This window comes from Pyrgilauda ruficollis, unplaced genomic scaffold (genome assembly GCF_017590135.1).
Source record: "Pyrgilauda ruficollis isolate IOZ18807 unplaced genomic scaffold, ASM1759013v1 scaffold112, whole genome shotgun sequence".
NCBI lineage: Eukaryota > Metazoa > Chordata > Aves > Passeriformes > Passeridae > Pyrgilauda > Pyrgilauda ruficollis.
The window spans coordinates 1,203,001-1,226,312 of record NW_024509433.1 but is presented as its reverse complement, the minus strand read 5'-3'; the positions used below and the strand labels follow the sequence as shown (position 1 = coordinate 1,226,312).

The 23,312-nt window shown below is 35.7% G+C and overlaps 1 protein-coding gene across 1 annotated transcript in view; it reads right to left on the bottom strand.

Annotated features, from left to right (window-relative positions):
• Nucleotides 1-23,312, bottom strand: part of SEMA3E (semaphorin 3E) — a 125,972-nt gene that overhangs the window by 19,638 nt on the left and 83,022 nt on the right. Inside the window, exons 5-10 of the mRNA XM_041477691.1 lie at nt 13,944-14,037; nt 7,515-7,634; nt 6,893-7,035; nt 5,035-5,149; nt 4,633-4,702; nt 3,138-3,282 (exon numbers count right to left, since the gene is read on the bottom strand). Coding sequence (XP_041333625.1) covers nt 3,138-3,282; nt 4,633-4,702; nt 5,035-5,149; nt 6,893-7,035; nt 7,515-7,634; nt 13,944-14,037 — 687 coding nt within the window. The remainder of the gene's footprint in view (nt 1-3,137; nt 3,283-4,632; nt 4,703-5,034; nt 5,150-6,892; nt 7,036-7,514; nt 7,635-13,943; nt 14,038-23,312) is intronic.

Sequence of the window (23,312 nt, the reverse complement as noted above, 5' to 3'; positions counted from 1 at the left end):
AGACCATGGCAGAGGATTGTGGAGTCTGTCAGAATCTGTGTGATTCTTAAGAGCGGCTTTCTGTTTATTTAGCTTTAAGCTCTACTCTCATTCCCCATAGACTTCTTCTTTACTCATTCAATACCTAAGATCAATGAGTGCTGACTCTCAGAGACACCCATTAGCAGGTTATTTTTTGCCTCTTGTCACCATCACTTCTGTAATAGGAAAGGCAGTGGGATTTAGTTTACCAACATGCTGCACATTGTTTGGAGTGTGGAGCCTAACACTTGACTACAGCCTGCTACACAATTTCTCTTCATGCTACTGGATAAACATTGAAAAGACCTCTAAACTGTGCCATAAATGAGTAGCTAAAAATGAAGCAATTAATGCTCTGTTACCTGGCAGAGCCATCTACTTCAGCCTCTGATGTGCTCTGCAACGTATAAAGAAATCCACAATTAAATCTATTAGCACTCAGGAGAGACCTGCTTCCTCAGCTATTTTTTTCCCTGATATTGGGAAATTACTTGCACTCTTCTGTTCCTTTTTCTGTTCCTATGCCTTGCCTTTTTGGGCAGGTGACACTCTAATCTGACCCATACACAGCCAAGGAAGAGAAGCATTGGAAGCAAGTGGAACTTAGGGCAGCCTTCCTATAAATCATTGTCAACCTTGCTGAAGTGCTGGCTCTGTGTTCTCTCCTTCTTGCCAAAAAGACACCATTTAATCTTCAGTGCTAGGAGATATCAATGTTATAACTGCAGTCATTAACATTGAATTCATGCCTCTGTTTAATGCTAGTCCAAATAACATATGTGAGGTGTTCTACTGCCCGGAAAAAAATGAATACCACTTAAAAAACTTGGATTGTATCATCTTTGCAAAATATACAGCTACTCCGCAATCCATGCACAATACAGTCTCATTATTTGGTAAAACTGCAAAACCCATACATCTGCTATACAAAATATATTATAAGAAACCAATAATTCATATTAATTCAACCATTTATCCTAAAAAGTGATAATTTTTTTACCTGTTTTTCTATCCTGACTCAATACTAATGACTTAAATTGATGTCAAACAAACAAAAAAAAATATTTAGTATTGATGCCAGCACTGCTACAGTGGTAGCTCATTGGCTAGGATGGTCAAATCATATTCATAATGTTTAAATCCTAGATAATCTCTTTTTTGCAGTATCTGCATCTAAATTTTGACTTATGTCTGTAACCTCAAGAGAAGTAGAGAAAAACATTAATTTTAAATTATTAATTTAAAATGAGAAATGTCATGTATTTGAAATCATACAACATGGAGAAAGGTGTCACTGGAATGGAGTAGCCAATCTAATATGCCTTTTCACCTCTCTTTCAAGAGATTCAGTGGTAAATTAATTGTATGCAATGCTTACTTATGGAAATGATTGCTTTTAGTATAAAAGGGAATATAGATTCAGCTAGCAAAGGGAAAACAGCACTGAAGGGAATGTCCAGCAACTGTTCATTACATCTTTAAGTTCAAGAGAGTGAGCCCCAAGCCTAAGAGAAGATTAGGAAGCAAAGTGTGAAAACTGGGGGGTGATTTAACAGCTGTTAGAAATGTCTTTGCTCAGAGCTAGAAATCTGCCCAATGCTGACATGGCAAGGGGTAGACCTTCATGACTGTAAACAAAAGCAGCTTTGCAGCACAAGACAATTGCCATGGATGGGTAGGTAGCTGTAATCCCAAAAGGCACAGGGTAAAAAAGAAATCCTGGATGTTCTGCTTCCCTGAGTTAGGCTGGCATTGCCTACCTCCTCCTGTAGGCTGTGCCTGCCCTGTGAGATGGTGACAGGCCCTGCCATGCAAAGGGCACCTTTGACCTGCACTGATGGGTGCCCTCCTCACCCCTCCAGAGGGGATGTGAGCACCTGGCACAGAAACAGCCAAAACACTAAAAAGACACTGAAACAGGAAAAGGGCTTGAGGTGAAGATTACTTGCGATGCCCTTGTGAAAACAACATGGCAATTCCTTGTAGAAGTTGTTTGTCTCTTAAGTCATGAGTTTGTGATTTCCTCCAGAAATCTAAGTACCAGACAGGAACAGCTCCATACATGACAGCACCTCTATAGCTGCTGAATTCTTGCTACAGTAATTCCCATTTAATTGCATGTTCAAAACACATCTTGTTTCTTTCCTTCAGTTAATCGCCATTGAGGAAAAAAAAAGTTTATAAAGAAACTTGTGTGAAAATTAACAAAAAGTATGAGTAATTTTTATGAGTTTGTTTTTTACAGTGTTATTTTAATATTTTTATATTCTTTGTAAGTGATACAGAGCATGAATGTAGATAAGCTCAGGAACCTGATTGAAGGGTAGAAAAATCTCACTCTGTGATGTCTGAAAGGAAATCAATGAACTGTGAGGTTGTCAGACCATTGCTTCCAGAAAGAACCAATCTTGAGCAAAGGACTTTCAATAATGGAGAACTTGCTCCTTATCTACAAATGCATTTATTCTGATTAGTTAGTTTTATTAATATATGTCTAACTTCTTACCTGCTCATTGATCTAAATTACAGAAGTATTTAAATTTGATCCTTTTGGAAAATGAGGTGGAAAAAAAGGAACGAGACCACCCTGAAAACAACTGAAATATTGAAACTATTGAAATAGTGGATTCTTTTTTTTTGGGGGGGGGGGGAGGTTGTTGTTGTTGTTGGGGGTTTTTTTACTTCCTTTAACTCTTGCTAAATGTCCCAGTTTCAGCATGCTAAAGAAAGAAAGATTCCTTCATAGGTAACGCACTTAATGTTTCTGAATGAAACTGAATGCATCAGATCAGCCTCTTTCTATCCCGTTTGCCTGGGGTCCTAATTTTGGGACCTTAGGACCTTTGCACAATGTTGATAAAATCATGTCCCAACAGAATTATTAAAAATCATATATAGTTAATCCCACTATTTTCCTTTGGAGAATGTATGGTTCTAGTACTTGACTAAACCTAGTGCTGAGCCATTCCACACTTTTCCAGAATAGCTGGAGTATGCAGATATTCAAAGAATATCCTGGACTGTGAAGTCAGGAAGATTTGTACATTAGCAGCAGTCTGCTTTTTCTTTCCGAAATCATTTACACAGCAAAGCAGTGGAAAATAGACTGTACTTACTGAACCAGGTCTAGGATAAGGTACTTTTCTTTCATAGAGAGCCCAGTGGTATTCAGGTCCTTCTTTATGAGCATATGGTCCATTGAAAGCTGCTCGGACACTTGCCATGTGGTAAACACATATAGCATATCCTCTGAATATGTTGCTACAAAGTAAAATTTAAAGACATTATCAAAGCAATATGCCACATTCTGTCCAGATAATGTTATGTAATTAAAATTACATTTTTATGTAATTTTAAATTACATTATTATGTAATTAAAAACAAGTCACATTTCAACAGCATTCAGGGAGAAAACACTTATTCATCACTATGTGCTTTTCTTCTAAATACTGCATCCAATGTTCTTCAAAAGTCTTTAATTTATTTGTATTCATAACAGTTCTCCAAGGAAGCTCTGTGTTGTTATGCCAAAATTTGATGCTAGTGTACACAAACTCTAAATTACTTGTTTAGAAACAGAGAAAGCAAAACAGAGTGAACTTAGGTCTGTATGTCTTTGATTAGGGACTTAAACAGTTTAAGATTTTAACATTTTTCCTACTATTTTTTGCTTGGAAAGATGGGACCAACCAATGCTGACTAAAAGAAACAGTCCTAAAATGAGTCCTTTTTGTATTGAATGGGAATGTTGGTTGGTATTATTAGTTAGATCAGATCACTTTATGTTGAACAATCCAGATAAAAGTTTCTATTTTATTTTTAAATTTTATTTTATTTTGTTCCAGAAGAACAACTGTTTTTAGTTTTTTCAGGGTTTTTTTTGTTTGTTTGTTTTTTAAAGAAGCATGAGTGCTCTCTACAAAGAAATTATTTCTGAAGACTGCAAAAGATGATCCAGAAAATTTCAATTTGGTGCCCAACTTTCTCTACTGGCATCAAGAGTCATGAGGAAATGCCAGGTGTTTGCAACCCTAGGGGAGCAGATCTGCCTTCTCTTACTAAAAAAAACCAAATCAGGAGAAAGTGGCAAAAGCATAGGCACTCTTTTCTACCAGTTACATCCTAAACAGTCAGATTTCCAAGCTGAGAGTACTGCGTGCTTGTGCCTGAGCTAGGCTGCAGTGGAAAGGGAAAAGGAGGCCACCAGTAGCATTGCAGCTGCTGCTTTAGGCTTCACTAAGAAATTAGTAGGAACTTAAGCTGCTATCTACTTAACCTTGAATTACAGTGGAGCTCTTAAAAGAAGACAGGTGGCTCTGAGATGCTGTTCTTATGAGCATGCAGATGTGCCTGTACTTTGACATAGGAAGATGTCAAGCTGAGAAACAATTAATTTGTGATCCAGGTATACTGAATCACAGAATGAGACTTCAAGCCCTTGAGTGTTATAGAGAAGTTTTTACATTAACAAGAAAACCCACTGTGAATAGAACTGAGATTAAACTGTTTACTACATAGTTGCTAAGGGATATGTATCATCCAGCTTCTATCCCTTTAACAGACTGTTCAAACATTCCTCTATGGTTGCTATTATTTCTGCTAGTTGTTTACCTTGTCGTGTTGAAGAGGCCAAATATCACTGGATTTTTGTTATCACGAGTTTGCAGCAAAAACACATCCTCTGTAAAATTTAAATGCAATGTTATTGTTAAAAATCTACTTTTTTCAGCCTGCCAAAAGAAAATTAATTGATTCTTAAAAGCATAATCATATTTTTATTTATTCCATTTAATTTTATGCAGATTTTAATCTTTTAAAAACAATGCAGTACATAAAGGAGTAATTTGTGATGGTGAACTCCATATGTGCAGAACTTCATATACATTGGAAACAACACTCACCACCATTCCCTGACAGTGAATACAAGTGCAATATTTGACATTAAGAAGTTTTATCATGAAGGTATATGATTTTTTCCATGGTTTCTAGTTGTTTGCTGGCTAGGATATTTACCTAATTCATCAAAATGTGTATCAATTCCATTTCTCCCTGGCACAGAACAAACTAGTCTGGTTTTGAGGAAAGTGGTCCATTTATTGACGAGCATTCGCTGGCCTCCCATGTCATTCTGTGTAGAGAGAAACAAACGCCAGTGGTAATATGAATGAGTAAGTCTAGAAGCACAAACATCTCTGATGAATTAGCTGCTCATTATAACTTCTAATGTCAAAAGCATCCATTTTCAAACCACATGTTTATTACTAGAATTATTTTTCTGGAGTCAGTTTTCAAGTAGGATTGCACTGATCAAGTCCAGGTCTCATTAAGATCTGTGGTTTCATAAGAATTTTTTAATTCTGCACCACATCCCTGGATAGTTTTAGCTATACAGCTGTTGCAAAACTTTTTTTTATTGCTCGTTTTTGCAAACTAGACATACTGAGCACATTACTGAAGTTTAGCTTTGCTTTAAGAGCTCAGTGTGGGGTTAGTTCAGTGTATCTGGAAACTGAAGCCCTGAATATATCTATAGACCTGGTGCAGGTGAGGCAAGTCTGAGGCCATTATTTACATGGTTTTCTAACAATTTCAACAACTTTAAATAACACTTGCCTTGCTATGGCTGTGTCACCTTTTCCTTGCTCTTGCAACTGTTGGGACTTTCAAGAAAAGGGAACATTTAGTACTACTTGCTTTAGGATGCATCCTCAATCTGTGGTCTTAAATTCAAGATCTGTGTAACTGGTTCTTGAAGGCTCTGCAATAGGCTTGTAAAACTCCTCTTACAAACAGAGATCTGTTTTTCTTAGAAAAGTAGATATATGCAGAATAGGTGCCTCTGTGTTACAAAACCTGTTACAGCTCATATGAAGATGTAAAGCTGCAGGAAAAAAGCCAGTTCTTGAATCACCAGCCAGGTATTTTTTGTATTCACTAAATCAAATCTGAATTATGACATACAGCTGTGAAGTTAATGGCCAGATAAATTTTGGAGAAGTGGAAGAGAAAGGTCAGTGGGATTTTCGTTTAACTCATAGCTAGAGATAAGACTTCCTGGTGGATATATTGCAGAATAGGGGGAACTGTTAAAATAATCTATCCAGGCATATATTCAGAACAGAAGCCAAAGAATTCCAGCTTGGATCTTGATGCAGGTTGAAATTCAGAAATTCAAGTCTCTTTGTGAACATTAATGTCTGAGGCTGCAATTTGGTACTTCACATACATCAGATGGTTTTAAATTATACAGGAGTACCTGAGAAAGTTTAAGGGGCAGTATGCTGGTGAGCATACATGACAAATACCACTTATTGAGGTGATAGAAAATAATTAAATTGTATCTTGTTCTTTGCCCAATAGCCTCTGAACTATCCCCTAAACTATATTCCCTGCAGTTAGGAGGGGGAATACAAACTTTCTTTTTAAGCAAAATCAGGTGTTAAGAAATAACCTTCTCTTTCTTTCCTTACATCAAACTGATGTAGCCCCAGTGGGAAAATGGGAGAGCTCCTCTCATCAACCTTACACTAGCTGGTTATTAGAAGAGGAAAGCACCCAAAATTCCTCAGTGTTTAGAGAGCACCAATACGGGCAGCTGGGAGATCTAATGTTAACAGTGCTCCTCTCCAGCAACTGCCCGAGATCTTACGGTTGTGTGTGGGGCCAGGGAGCCAAAAAGAGATGAGATCAACACATCAGGAGGATGGCCCCACCGGGAAATGGAGTATAGAATAGAGCAGTACAGGGAAGCAAAATCTTTCCTCATGATCTTTATGCCCCTGGTAAAACTTAAGTCTGTTTGTGATAATTTGCTGGACAATTCATCATTTGTTCTAGTCTCTTATCTGCACAATCAGAGAAAGGTTCTTACCGCACATACACGTCCCACTCTGGTATATATGGCATGAGTGCTTGTCTCAGCTTCCAAAGCTTTCTCAGTAAAGAAGAAATATACTTTGTTATCATCGTGGTCTTCATTGTCAGGAATCATGTATGAGCCAACGAATTTTGGTTCTTTAAAAAAAACCAAAAAGGAGTTGATTCAAGTAATTAAAATACTGCCTTATTTTTTCAAACCTTAAAACCAGCCTATAGCAATGCAAAAAATAAAATTAAATGTAAGGGCTCTGTCAGTCAGAGAGCTTTTTAAGGGCAATTGGGTGATAGTAAACAGTAAAATAGTTACAAGAAATATTAAAAAAAAAAAAAAAAGTTTTTTTGGTAGGTATCTGTAGAACATGTGGAATAGATTAACGGCGATATATTTTTACATCTTCAACTATTTTTATATCTTCAACTGACAAATTAATATTCCTTTGTATTTTTGCTAAAGACAGTTTTCCAGTCCCATTCTCTGTGTTTTACACATTTTAATTTGAACTAGGCTAAAACCCCACACTGATATTTGCATAGTAATCTGTGATCCCATGCAAACCAGAAATGGTCTAGCCATCTGAAACACCTCTGGTTTCAGCTCCTTCTCCGCCCCACACCTTTCAGCAGGCGCTCATTGTCCGGCTCAGTGCGAAGATGGGCCACGCGGTTCATGGAGCGAAACACGGCAGCGTCTCTTCCCCAGTAGTCACTGTAGAGACCAGTAAAAAGTTCACCACCTGCAGACCAGACATCATAATAAAAACCTAAAATGAAATGATTTGGTGATACTCCACATATTAATTTCATTGCACGTTATAGGAATCATATTATAAATACTGTATGTGCTAATGATTAGGCTGAGAGGTTTTCCAGGCATCCTACTGAACTGTTCCACTTCACCTGGAATAATTACGGTTTGGGAATCACTTGCTGGCTGAGGGGATTCTGTGTTCAGTGGACACAAAAGAAAGGGACTATTTTTCTCTGGTCCAGCAATAAGTTGTTTTCACAGCATTGAAATATTTACCAGTGCAAGGACAGAACCTGAGATTTCATCCATCCTCCACAACTGGTGATTAATTGTTCTTGAAAAATTTATAAAAACAGAAATTGGGTCTCATTTTCAAAGGATTTAGATGGTACTCACAAATTGAGCAATCATCATAAAATTTAGAAATAATACACTGAATGACAGACACTGTAGAAAAATAAATATGTATATAGGTACAATTTAATATGTTCAAAAATCAAGCCTATCTCTGACCTATCTTAATTTGTGATATTGGATATATTTTACTTTGGGCAAATGCCATCCATACTTCTGCCTTTCAGTTTTGCATGGACACTATTCCCCTTAACTTACCAAGCATTAACAATAACTTATTTCATATCCCTGTTGACTTGGATTACAAATTTTTTAGCCCAAATTTAAGAAGCAGACAGCTTCAGCAAGCAGTTGTCACTAGGTGGCATCCTTATGCTAGAAAATAACACAAAAGGAATTAAACTGCACAAGGGGAGGAAAATAAATTATTTCCAGTTGAAGGCTAATCTGAGTGGAGTGATACAGCTTCCTGCATCCTAATCAAAATAAACATGACTGATCCACCCAAATAATGTTTGCTGTCACTTATAAAGGATTTTAGCAGAAAGCAAGAATTTTGTTTGCAAGTCTCCCACCAAGTGCGAATCTTGTTTCTTTTAAGAGAGACACATGAATTGAATGGTGGCATAATTGTGAATGATTATTCTGAAAAGTTAATATTTTGGCAGCTGGGACTGGCTCCAACACCTCTGCTGAGCTGGATCTGAGCATAGTTTTGCCTTAGGCTTCATCATATCCAGAATGGTTATTGCCCTGGAAAATATATGGTTGAGATTTACTGTAAAATATTGGCAAGTGAAGCAAAATGTAAGTATAAATTATAGCATCCATAGAAATGAAGGTTGCCCAAAACTAATAGGGAACTTTATTTTTTAAATAGCACAGAACTGCCTAAACTGTAGAATTTGCCAGTGTCTCTATAACTTTACTTGCTTTAAACAATCCCTAATTAATAAGTTATATTAGTCATATATCCCCCTTTGGGAATTCCATTGGGAAATATGTCAGACTGGCTAGTGTTCATTTTAGTTTAGGTGATGTGTAGTGCAAAACAGGACATTTTATCTTTTCAGAACTATAATGAATCTTGGAAAATGCATCAGTGTAAGGTAAATGATTCATCACATATTGCCAATGATCAGGATTGACATCTGTGAGTCCAGATGTGCCCAAGTTTGAATATGAAGTATATTCCTTCTGTTTGACATAGGTATAAAATGTTATAAATAACTAACCTCCTGGTATGGCATTCTACTGTATACTGAAGAAGTTATGACTGATTGTACCTGTGAGATCCTGAGGGGAGAAAATGGAAGTCCCAGTCCTGGAGAAATATTGTTCCATGAAAGATATTTTACAGATACAGAAATAAAGTCTGATTTTCACGTTGAGCTGTTACTAAACTAAATATAAATATCGTTTGTGAGCCGATAGGTCACTTCACCTAAGACCAAAAATGGGACAATACTGACAAATGTGACTGTCAAATATCTCAGCACAAAAACATTCAACGTAATGTTGAATAATAATTACAAGATATTTTGTGCTTTTGACACTAGGAGGATCTTCTCTTGTCCTTTTCAATAGCCTTTTGTATAAATGTAAGTTATAAATTTTGAACACTGCTAGGTTTTTACAGGTGCTGACCAATTCCAGATTTAGAGATAACCTAAGACTGAGGCTTGAAGAATTCTGGAAAGATTTCTACTTTTTTCTCCTCCCTTGAAAAACTACTAACGCATACCAATTCAATCCTGTTTTGGTTGCAGGGTTTCATACTGCTGCACATCACACTGATGAACCTCCACCTTCCAGTGAAAATCAGCTGAGTAACTTCAGAGACCTTCACTACTCCTCCCCTTTTCCAGTCTAATTTTAGCTGTATGTTAAATTCCTAAAATCTAAGTTTTGTTAATCAGGTTAACAGCCTGGTTAATCATGTTCTAAAATGAATAAAAAGTTTATTCTTTCCTTATTTAAGCAAACAGAAAACTCCCATGGACCTCAAAGACCAATTTTAGCTCAAGTGATACACTCATACTTTTTAGGTAGCATTTTTTCATCTTTTAGCTAACATCTATTCAAGCTAACAAATATAGCAAACTTCAATGGAGACCATTTTAAAATACCTTCATTTTGCCTTTTATTCAAGACAAAATATTAATAAATTAAAATACAAACTTTTTCTTCTAAACCCTTCAAAATTCCTAGGTGACATCCCTAAACCAGAACAGATTGAAGCATTTAAATTAAATTAATCATACAAAAGATTGCTATAAATAGGCTGCTACCACCTTAAGGCATGTTTTTTGTACCTGCATGCACGAAATTGGAAGGTACAAATGCAAACACAAGATATTATTCATCAGTGTTCTTTTTAGTGTAAAATGGAAAAATTACTTTATTAATAAAGCATTAGAATGTAATGAGTAGAACACAAACTGCATCTTTCATGCATTTCTTTGACTGTCAGTCAGTTATTACTCACATGATGACTAAAATCAGAAGACTAATTCACATTTTAGAAAAATGATACCTTTGGCAGTATGAAAACAGAAAATTAAAAAAAAACCCTATTGTTTAACTGGTAAACTAGTATATCTGTATATTTGTATTTTATGTCTTTCACTCAGGTACTTTGTCTTTTGTTGTGAGAAAAAATGTGTTTTTGTCTAGACTAGAAGAAAAGATACAAATACCTAACTTTTAAAACTGTAAAAGCGAAAATACTTTTGGAATGGATTCCCTGGATATTAACCCATTCAGATGTACTTTAGGTTTCTCACCACTTGCTTCTAATATATTGCAGGTAAGAATACATGGACATAAACTAATTTCTCAGCTAGTGTGGTCTAAGTTAATCAGTGTGCAAGATCTGGTATCAAAAATAGTTTTGGCTATTGAAAGCAGATGGGGGAATAAAAATCCAAAAGTTTTATATACCATTGAGCTAAACATGAACATTTTATTCAGTCAGTCTGCCATCCAACTTCCATTCTGTTTCCTGATGCTGGCAATAAATTAGTTGTTCGTATCTTGAGGAATTCATCACAAGCTACTTCACTAGTGGGTCAGATAACCTACAATAATGCTTAGAACAGCACAGATATTTCATTTTAAAGCCAAGTCATGAACTGTTGCTTTCTTGGATTGGGTATCTTAACTCTTGTGTTGAAATACATAAAGAGATGGGGAACAAGAGATTATCTTTCTTCCTAAACTAATCCAGCTAAATCTGGTCCTAAATGGTTATGGTGCAAATGATCTTTCAAGATAACGATTTTAAAAGCATTTAAAATTTTATAAGAGGTATGTAAAGCTTTCTTGTTAGCCTAATCCTACTGTTAGTCAATGGCTATGGTGGTGTAGGTGCTGTGTTCATGTGAGGGGCAGAGGTGGGAGCAGGTTTTGAACACTTTCCTTAGTAGGAAGAAGGTGCTGGTGTGTGCTTTTCCAACAGGTTTGCATAAAACCTTTTCAAGGACATGCACATTGGCTGAACCTGCATGAGAGAGTGCAGACAGCTCTGGGGTGCAGCCTCCAACATCATGCTGACTTCATACCTGGAGAAGATTTCACTTTCTAAGAAAATTGAAGTGCATGATGAAGAATTAAACCTCCAAGCATTGGAAGAAGGACTGGAAGACCAGTCCTGGAGGGTGCGTGGTGTAGTTTGCTTCTCCTGTCATGGGGTAATGTCCGTCACGAGCTGAACTCAGTGCTCATCTAAATGAAGAAGCATCCCTTCCTTCTCAGTGCATTTGGCATTAGAAGTCTTCTCATTCTCAAATGTCAGTTAAAGATTATTATTCACTATGTTTGTATCTAGGTCTCCCAACCTTTTCAACTGGCTACCTGCAGAGACAAAGGACATACATCCTGGAGTCTAAGGTGCAGCATTTTATTCTGTGAACTGTGTGTCTCTGGGTAGTAGAAGTTGGTAGAATAAAATAGAATAAATGGAAATCCAAACTTCTTTAAGATAATCTTCCTAAGTGTTGAAAGTGTATAACTCCAATAGTTAAAAATATGAAATAATAAATAAAATAATAAAATCTTGGAAGAATTTTCTTATGCTTTTAAAATATCATTGAATGACAACTTGAAATTATAGAATTTCCTAATGGATAGCTAGAAAAATAGCCTCTACATATTTTGCTAGTTTTGATGAAGAGGTGAAAGTTAGTCTGTTTTTTGGTGTATCAGTGATCTGAAAAAAATATTATTTTCTCCTGTTAATCTTGCTACATTACAGAATTTTTAGCTTTGTCAGATATCTTTGTCAATGGACTTCCAAGACTCTAATCAGCCTTTACCAGGGAAGGGTAAAGGAATTTTTTTCTCCTTCAGATAAAAATATGAGGATCCATAGGACCTCCCATAATTCAGGCAAACTCTTAAAGCTCAGTGGGACAATCTGGCTTCCATTTAAGCAAATAAAATTCACATTGATCTCACAGTAGGAACATGATCAGGTTAATTTATTTACTTAGTGCTTTCTGAGGAAAGGTTAAGAAGGACTTCAAGATTAGACCGTGAGGTTTCAGGCCTACAGCAATTCTGTGAGTCTTTGTTCCCAGGCTAAGCTGAGACTGGAATCTGTCAAAAACTGTAGAAACAATTTAGGAATAAGGGTGGGATAAAAGCATGACAATCTGTGCTTCATGGATTTTGAAGGGTCAGGCAAAATACAGTGTGTTTTTCTGATTCTTCTATGACTTCTTAACCTACTAACTCTTAAGAATTAGAGCTCTAATTTACTTTTTTAAATGAAATTAAAGGATATTTTGATGAATTGCTGCAGTTGAAAGATTTGTCATTACTACTGAAGATTCTTCTTTTAATTAATTTGTTAATGTAAAGGAATAAATAAACCTAGCATGTAAAAACACAGCTGTCACTCATGACCGATATTTCATCACCACCATGGATACCATTGTAGTTAATCATCAGAGAATTTAGTTGCCTGATTTTAAGATGCAGAGACAAATGTAAATATCAAAAGGGACCTAAAATCCTCTTTTTTTATCCTTGAAAAATAGAAAATTTATTTAATCTTTAGCTTCTTTTTCTAGCTCTTTATTTTAATCTATATCCCTTTTGAATGCTCAGTTTCTGTTCATGCTTTCTAAACCCAGAAATCCTTGTGCTACTCCCTAACTCCATCGAGCTTTTACGATTTACCTGCTGTTCCAGGCTATTTTTAGTCATTGTACAGTTAGTCAGTAGTGCCAACACTGTCTTTGCTTCATCTCACAAAATGTTTTAAGAAAACATTTTTGAGGAAAGCCCATATGGTTTGCTATATCACAGCTCCAAAGATCCCAGTCCTATAGTGCTACACTTCCCATCAAGGCCCAGAGGAGCACTATCTCAGCACAGTTTCCTGGCAAGGCAGAACTTAGACTGAATTCTATTTTTATATCTTTTGAGTATGAGATCAACTCTTCTAACACAGAATCACAAGTTTGCGATAGTTTTGTTAGAAGGCAGTATTGAAATGAAAAAATAAAAAGCATCTCAAGAATGATAATTTATATAATCAATAAAGCTTGATATAAAAACAGTTAAATTCACATTTTTACAGGGTGCTTGTGGCTCAGATTCATCTCAGTAGATGAAAACAAAAGTGGTGTAAATGACTAAGCCAGTCATGCTTCTTTGCTTTTAAGGAAAGCGGGAAATTATTATTTCCATAATTACACAACAATCAATTACCTTCAGGATGACACATGTCATTCAACATTTCACTTCAGTGAGACGCCCTTGCTGTGGTTAATGCTGCCTGGAATGTAATATTAATGTGGGCAGCACCACGAGGATTAAGTCTGACATGTGGAAGATTGCAATGGAAGGCTGACAACACTTTGGTGTGCTGAAGAAAGAGACTCAGAATGACAGATTGACAGGACTGTGAAGCTTGTGACATAAAGATCATTACCAATTAAGATGGAGGTGAAGGAAGAACTGGGGTCAAAAGGGCACCTGCCTCGTCCTCTCTCAAATTTGTGCGATTCCAGTTGAAACAGATGATCCTTAAATAAAATAAAATAAAAAAAAAGACAGAGAACACCATAAACCCTACAGGCAAAAAAACACAGTCCTTAGTGGCAAGCTTTAACTTTGTTATACCTTTGTAGAGGATTGACTTCATTAGGGAGAAAACACAATTATGGTTGCTCACTGATGTACTAGTAAAAATTCTCTGGTTTCTACAGATCACCTTTGTTGTGCACTGCCCAAAAAGAATCAGAAAGCTATGCACTAAAATTGCACTTTTTTCATTTCTGTGGGAGTAGGGAGGAAAGATTCCTCTATCTTTTCTCCAAATTATCTAAACATTAAATAGATATCTCACCATGGAATGTGTTTTCCCCCCTTAAATAATTTTTTTTCCCAGTAGTTATTAAATATATCAGACTGTGTTATCTTCTCTTCATAGCTTGGAGATGTTTATATATATTCTTCATAGAAGTATGTTTAGGAATGAATCCCCAGTTACAGTTTTCAGAGCAGATGTGATTTCTTCAGTGGATTTAACAGAATATGGGTATAAAAAATATTGGCAACTTGGTTTAAATTGTCTATATAAGGCTGTAAAGACTGAGAAAGAATTTACAATTTAAATTTTCATTTGCAATGGTACATTTGTCTCAGCTTTCACAGAAAAGCCCATTAATGTCTGATTAAAATATCAAGTGAGAGCACAATATTTTTAATTTAGATATTAACAGAAGAGCATGCCAAAAACATAGAGAAAGGGGAAAATAAAAGGGCAAACAGATAGAAAGCTATGAAAACTTGATTAAAAATATGCCATGCAGCCATCAAGTGTGTGACAAGCAAATATTTTGATAATTTAGTAGTTCCAGTTCTTTGTACAGTTTTACTCAAAAGGCCACTGAAATGCAGATTATATCAACATATTGGATAAATGTAATCTACCTGTTCATTAAACTAAGTCTCAGGTTCATTTTCCTAATATACGAGACAAATATTTTGTGAGGCATAAAGTTACATGCAACAGGAAACCAAATCCCCCAAAATTTTGAGAAATACTTGTCTCAGTCTCTCCCTTACAGAGCACATTATCAAAAATGTCCAAGGGACTTTTTAGTCATAAAAATCAAGTTTTATTAGACTGGACTTTTCACATATTTATTAGACTAACTCAGTATTTGCACAGAAAAAAAATCTTGATAATCTAAAACTTAAATATTCTCAAGCAAGTGCAATTGCCCCAGAAACTAAATGAATATTCTCTTCAGGTGACTTCACGACAGTTATGTTCTCCTGCAAAAAAGCCCCAGCCTAAAAAGAAGAGGACCAAAGAAGCAGGAGGTGGAAAAATGAAAGATAAAAATAATAATAATAATTATAATAATAATAATAATAATAGTAAAAGATATAAGGAAAGTGAAAAGTTGTAGAGCTCTTAGTTCCCCCTGATTGACAAATAATTGAATCTTTATGTGCATTTAATTTAAAACAGTCAATATTAAATTTGTCATAAGCCCCTTGACTTCAAAGGATTAGTCACATCTTAATCCCCAGATCAGACAAGCTGATGTACCTGTCTTCCATTCTCAACTGTCTAAATCATACATGTAACTTTGCTGCAACTTCTGGTCAAAAAGAAACATTCCCAGTAGTTAGAGAGCTTATACAAAAAATACAAGCTTATACAATATAATAGAATAATAAAATAAAATAAAATAAAATAAAACAAAATAAAATAAAATAAAGCAAAAGCCATATACATTTTAGGTTATGGACGTAAATCTCATGAGGTAACAAAGCACTTATAATCTCACCTGTCCAGAAGCTTCTTTGTTGGCCTAACTCTGGTACATTAGTGCCTGGTTGTTAAAGCTGATATAGCAGAAAATAACTGTCTTGGGTAGAGACTGATGTTGCAGGAATATTGTTTTATGCTGTATCAGCAACAATTTCACATCAGTAGTAACTATTCCCCCTCTGCTGTTGGGCAAATGTCAAACAATGAAGAAATATTTCCCTGTGTGTGGAAATCTCAGTCCCATTCCATACTTTTCAAACACCACATACCATGTATTTTTCAAGACTAAATACTGTAACATTTTGAGTCAACAATGGATAAAAAAAAAGAGTGAGGTGAACTCAGGAAGGAAAAGAAAAACTTTCTGAAATACTGAAAAAGTACTTGGGAGCCACAATGGCATAAAAATTGTTGTAAAGGAAATATTTCTAAAACCCATCTGAAGTTATGTATTCTCTAGTTGGGTATTCAAAATAAAGTTACTCATTAAATAGTTTCTCCAGGACCTCAACTAAACTATTATTCAGTGAGTTGGTTCAATAAAGATTTAGAAGTGGAGAGACAAACCAAGAGTTAAAAATTGATACATTATTCTTCTCTTCCTGGTGTATAGTTTGTGGCTCTCATTCAGTCCTACGTAGGGAATAGAAACTGAAAGCTGCCTTGCTGTTGGAGGAGACATGATTCCACCAGATCATCATAAAACACACTTCATATTTTGGTCTTCCCCTGATAAAATGCCACTGGTCCTCGCAGCAGGGAGATGTGGCCAGTGGTGGAGTCTCCTGGATGATGTGGAAGAACTTTTCATCACTGTGCACAAAATAGTACCAGCACAATGAAAAAGTTACTAATGTAGTTAATAATTTCCCTGAGAACCAGAATTAAATCAATGGTTAAGACAAACCCATCTCTTTTAACATTCATAACATGAATGTGTTTAGAACAGCTAACTATATGACTGTGGAATAAAAATGCTAAACAATATACATAATATTCTTTCATTGTCTGGAATTTATGAATAAGGATTGTAGCCTAAATACATAATCTAGTGTTAACACTGGTGGTAGACAAAAAAATTGGATTTCAGTGCAATTTGGTGGAATTTTTAAGAGGAGATCACTAGTTTTGATATAAAGCAGGATGTGTGTCTCATAAATGCTTGCAGACGTAGGTAACTGTCTGAAAAGTTGCTGAAAATGTAAGCAATGACTCCTTCAAGAAAGATTTTCCACCTTCAGCTTTTAGGACAGCATGCCAAATATTCCATGGTTGCAATAAGTTATTCCTATCACGGGGGCAAGTAACTGAAGTTCAGGTGTAAGATGTGTCAGCTTCCATGGGATCCCAGTTTAAATGAAATAAGCGTTGCACATTAATAATCAGCTTTGAAGGCTAATTCCATAATTCTAACCCTCCTTGCAGTTTTTGACATTGAAATCCCCTGAGAAGCATCAGAGTAAAACTGACAGTTTCCTCACAGATTATACAGCCCATCAATTCAACATCACAATTTATTTTATGGGCATTTTTCAATGGTTAGGGTAAAAACTATGCAAAAGCACATATGGAGGGCTGGGAGTGGAATTACATGTTTCTACATGCAGCTTGGGAAAAGAAATGGGCTTCTGGGTTTGATTTATGATACCAGTGACTCAGGAAACATAATACGCTTTCAACTAATATTAAAATAATAATGTTATTTCAAAGAAATAGAAGATATTTTCAAAGCATCTAACATTTTGCTACTAACTTGATATGAATTGATAATTTTAGACAATGAAGGCTAGAATAATGTAGGCTATCACAATGGTGAAAGAAAAGGTCAATCAGAGGCATTAAAATTTAAAGACTGAATTTAACTTTTGTTGCAGAAAATTGCTTTCACTAATGCCAAGTGCTGCTTTGCTCCAGGTCAAGGCAACACTTATGCATGTGATTAATTTAAAACACATGCTTACTTCCATTCCTGTTCAGCAAAGTACCTAAGCCTATTCTGAACATTAATACAATAGTATCTTTTCACTAAACCAGGGACTTAAAGATACAGAAGTTTTAGTTGTGTTTTCCTAGGATATTATTTTTATGAGAGAAAAATAATTTGATTTTCTGTGAGAATTTGTGGTGTTTTGGTTATTTCACTTTAAATTTTATTATTTTCCATGCAATAAAAAAGTAAACCATATCATACTGGCATTTTTAAAGGAGAATGAAACCATTTCATAATCTTTCGTGACACTCTAAACTGTGTATGCATTTGTTACAACAGTATTGACATGGTCTTCTCTCAAGGAGGCCTGTGCATTTTTGTGATTGGCATGACACTAAACTGTGTATGCATTTGTTACAACAGTATTGACATGGTCTGCTCTCAAGGAGGCCTGTGCATTTTTTTCCCCCCTAACAAGTCCATATTTTTTACCTTGCTGGATATTAAATCATATTAGAGTACAGTAGGGAAAGCCTGTGAAGATTTTTTTTAAGAATATTTTTAAACACTGGCTATACTATTCACTACTGCTCTAAAGCACTGGTCAAAATTCTTTCTCAGCTTTAATGATCTCCTAGTTCTTCAGTTTAGAGTGAGAATGACATTACATGCAAAAGCTGTTTGTTACTATCCATTTCTAGCTGTCTTTTTTTGAAGACAACTAGAAAAAGGAGGTTCATATGCAAAGTGAACCGACAGGGAAAGAATAAAAATAGAGAAAATAGAGATTCTCTCCTTGTGCAAAGCTATGAGAAACATTCTCTTAAAATTGTCAATAAAGCCACATGGGGCTAGTGTCATATATGTTGCACTCTTTTTTATATTCAAGCAATTCTTAAAACATCAAAAATGGGAGTGTACATTGCACTTCAGCTTTTGTCATGATCAAAAAATTTCTATGCATTCACCCAGTATTCAATCACCCACATAAGAAAAAAAATCCAGTTACACCAGTGAAATGCTTTACAAACCTCATCTTGATTTCCATTCTCTTTCACACTATAATGGTTTCAGTATCAATTCACATATAAATTTACTTTCTTTGCAAATATTCTTTTGTTTTGTATAGTCTGAAAATAGTATTTTTCACATCTTTTCTCTTTCTTTTATACTTATCCTTACATTTTTATTTCAACATAGACAGACACACTGAATACACAGTACAGAGGCTTCTTTTAGGAAGGATGAACCTTGACTTCCCCATTACAAAAAAAAAAATAAAAAGCTGAAAGATCACAGAACAAGTCTGTAAATCAGCAGAAAATATAATTCAGATATAAGTCTCCACAACGAACATTCAACTCCATGACCTGCCTTAATCTATACACTTGCCTCATCAAGAGGGCAGGCGGTAAAAGAGATCTACAAGAAAATAGTTTGTCCTTGTACAACAGCAGGAAATAACTTACTGGTTCAGACCTGAAAAGGTGTCTCATATTATTTAGCCCTATGTATTTAAGCAGACTAAATTCTGTTGCTAAGAAAAATGCGCATTAGCATTATCTGATAAATATAGTCCCAAATATTAGCTAGGTGTCTAATTGCTACAAAGCCAAATAATTCATTGAAAAATTAAAAATCTAAACCCAGTGGAATATAATTGAGTTTATATAAAGGAACCTGTGCTCCAAATACTTACAATAATACTAATAAGTTCCTATTGCAGCACAGTGCCCTATTTAAGTCACCATAAAACAGGCATACAGGTATATGGGTGAGCAAGACAAGGATGCTCCAACAGGGAAAGAACTTTGCATGTAATGTCTTCTTTAACTAATCCAAACATTAATTTTCAAAAGGATCTAAGCACTGGCAAAAAATCTCTTCTCGTTGTCAGAGGATTATTAACTTTTAAAATTATACCTTCAGCATTCAATCAACTTTATTTTCCAAGCCAGATAGGGATACAATATTAGGAATAGAGTCCTCAAAAACTGTCTGCAATAGTCAGGTCTCTGCTATTTGACATAATTAAGATTATTTGGGAGGTAGTATTTCTTCTGAGGATCTGTTTTCAATCCTCTTTACTATCCAGTGACATACTGAAAAGATCAATCGCCCTATGGGATGAGAGTGCATAAAATATTATAGACATTAAATCCTCCCTAAAAATTCAGATGCATTTTTCAGGTCTGTGCATTTTATTCCACAGTTAAATGATTAAGACACATTGGGCTCCAATCTGAAAATGTGTTTAAAATCTGGAACTATGTCAGACTGCTGTCTGAGTTTGCAAAAGGATTAGCAATTTGTGACTTGTGTCAAAATATCTGGCCTAAAGTGACAGAAATAATATATTTTCCTGACTTAATGAATGTGAAAAAATCTGGCAAAAGAAAAAAAGATCCCATCACAGTGCACACAGAAATCAGAGGTATTTACCCTTAGCAGCTCACAGTGTTTCAGCAGAAGTGATTGCATTGATCAGAATTTTAGAAGGGACACCTTTGTGTGACCTTGAACTGGTCACATAAACTCATTAGGGGTCTTATGGCAAAGAATAGAGCCATTAGAAGTGTTGATTATATTACACTAATGTGCTAGTTAATATGTATGAAAGTTTCATGGACCACATAAAGACTCTCTAGAATTAAAATGTATGAGCAGCAGTATATGGTGATATAGTCTTATAATCAAGGGAAAGAGAAGGTAAAGAGAGTCCACAAATGCTGAACAAAAGTGAAAGGATTTCAGTGGGGAAGTGCAGAGTCTTTACACAGGGCCCCACTAACCAAGGCCCTTCCTCTTCCATGGTTTTGACAGGCTAAACTTGTGCTGAGATTGTGAGGGTCATATCAGAGCAAATACCAAATAAAACTCTCTCTAATGACCTAATCTAAAGATTGCTAGCATAACAACTGGGGACAAAGGTCATGAAGAAATAAAAAAGGAAGGATGCATCTCTAAGGTTTGAGCTTTTATCTAGGCTTTAGTGGTGAAAGGAGGAAGAGATGTGTTGGGCATGAAAAGAACAGCTACATTAACCTGGGAATGGATTTCAGAAGGACTCATATATCCTGTTCTCCATGGAGTGGAGCCTTAGACAGCCAACAGCCCTTTTGCAGAGCTTCAGCTGGGAATGTCTAAATTGGCCATTCTGGAAAAAAGGGCAGAGGAGTGGATCCATTGGCTCCTGATGACACAGATGAACTGCTAGACACTTATTTTTACTTTCTATATAGATATCAGTCCAATAAGAAAAATATCAGTTATTTTCCATAGATGGATTATACAATATTAAGGGTTCATCTCATAATGTAAAAATATTAATGAAACATGTTTTTCCTTGTTTTAATTATGATAACACCTTCTTGATTTGTAAGTCTATTCTTCAAACAATGATACAGACTTCACCAGGTGCTGTCACTTAGAAAGATACTTTCTCTCATAAATAAATGTGGCAGAATCTAAAAATCATTATGAGAGCTGGAATATTTCAGTTACCCCCATCAAATTACCACACAGGTGGAGGATTTCTTTCTCTGTGGGATAACATGATTATTCCTCTGTATGGATTCATTCTCCCTGGACCATCTGTGTTTAATCTTGCAAAGGGGCAGGTCTAATATGATGGAAAATTCATTTCATATGGCTGACCAACTCACACACTCTACCAGTCTCCCAAATTGAACTTACACTTCATGTATGGCCATATTTAGACAATATTCAAAAGTAATGAATGTTATTCACCTCATTTTATGGATGGAATGCACTTTCAAAAAACCTGTCTGTTATAAATGTAAGAATGACTGATAAGAGCAACTGTGCTGTTACAGAATACTTTACTTTCTCCAGAGCATTTCTCTAAGTACATAGCTATTTGATAAACAATGTGCATTGTAGAATTATTAAGAAATACAAACAGTTGACATACATCAAAGCACAGTTCTTATGAGGTATCATTGATGAATGCTCTTTTCCTGAAGGTTTTCCTAAATTTTATTTTTGCTAGAAAGATGATTTTTTTTTTTAATTTAGCAGTGATTTAAATAATCACATGATTTCTTTCCTAGTAAAGTTTACAAAAGCACTGAGGAGGCCAAAATAAGAAAGAGAAAATGTTAATGAAAGCTCAGTTTATGGAGTGCTTGGAATACTGAGTTAAAGGCCAGAAGCCTGCTAAGAAGATTTTAATACAACCATATCCAAAGTGTTGCATCTTGGAATAGGGAACAGAGTTTGTATCTGAAGTACATCAGAACACCCCAGAAGATGGAAGTTCAGATCCTTCTTCAGACTGCTTTCATGTATTACACTCAGGTGCCTCATTTAGGATCTTGGACATCCCAGATGCCTTGTTAAAGCTGACACTGACAGGCAACACCAGCAATCTCTTCATTTACCTTGTTATACAAGACTGATAATTAGCTGCGTCAGCAAAGTGTGTAACCTGGGATAACTTTGTGCTCAAGTGAAGAACTTTGGGTCAAGCGCAAGCTGCTAAAAAGAGATTTCTCATTGAGATATCGTGCCAAGAACTCAGCACTTGAGTCCATGAAAGAGGAATCTCAAACAGAGGTAGGGCAGTGACCTTGCCTGTACACACACCATGGAATAGCATGTGTGGTTCTAGTGTCTGCACTTCCAGAAGATGTGAAAATACTGCAGAGAGTTCACAGGAAGGACACATGTAAGACTGAGGAGTCCTGGTGATAGGAGGTTTAAGGAGCTATATTTATTCAGCTTATCAAAAAAAAAGTGAAGAGGTGGCTTGATCTTTGTGCATAGGTACTTACAGGAGGAAAAGATGTGGAAAAGATAGTGGGAGACTTTTCAACTTTGCTATCAAAGGAATATTAAGGTAAAATGACAGGAAGCTGAAGTTAGAAAAAATTGACCTTGAATAAGTGGCTATTTCCTAACACTAAAAGTAATTAAATATTAGAACAGCTAATATTTAGGTCAGAGAAACAGTGGTATTACCCCTTATCCCCTTTTGCAGCACAGCATGTTTGTTGTTTTCTGTGAGCATACATGTTATCTTCACCTAATGAATTTTCTGTCTGAGTTAGGTACCATTTTAACCTCTCTTGAAATGTATGCATATTCAGCTTCCAGAACATGAAATGCTTTAATCTAAATGATGTGTGAGGGTGCATAGATGTTTTGGTGCAATTTGGCAGTCTGTGGTGTGGGCATGCAAACCAAAGGATGTAAATGAACCCCTCTGGTAAAAGATTTTATGACCTGTGTTGCCCACTTGGCAGAACTTCATATGTGTTTAGTGGATGGTGCTCCAAATGGTGGCTTTTCACCCATGCAGAAGGACACTGTGTCTCTAAGCAAATATTTTCAGGGCAAAAATTTGTCACACATTCTATCTAATGAAGAACTGACCAACACCCACTTCTATTTGGTCAGTGAAACCAGATGTTCCTCTGCCTTAATCCTCTGAAAACACTGTGGAGATGAGGTAATAGGAACAAGCATGGAGAGGGATCAGCTTGGCAGGTCATTGCTTGTTTTGATTATAAAAATACGTCAGAAACAACTTTCTTATTGTAAAATAATAGATAGAAATA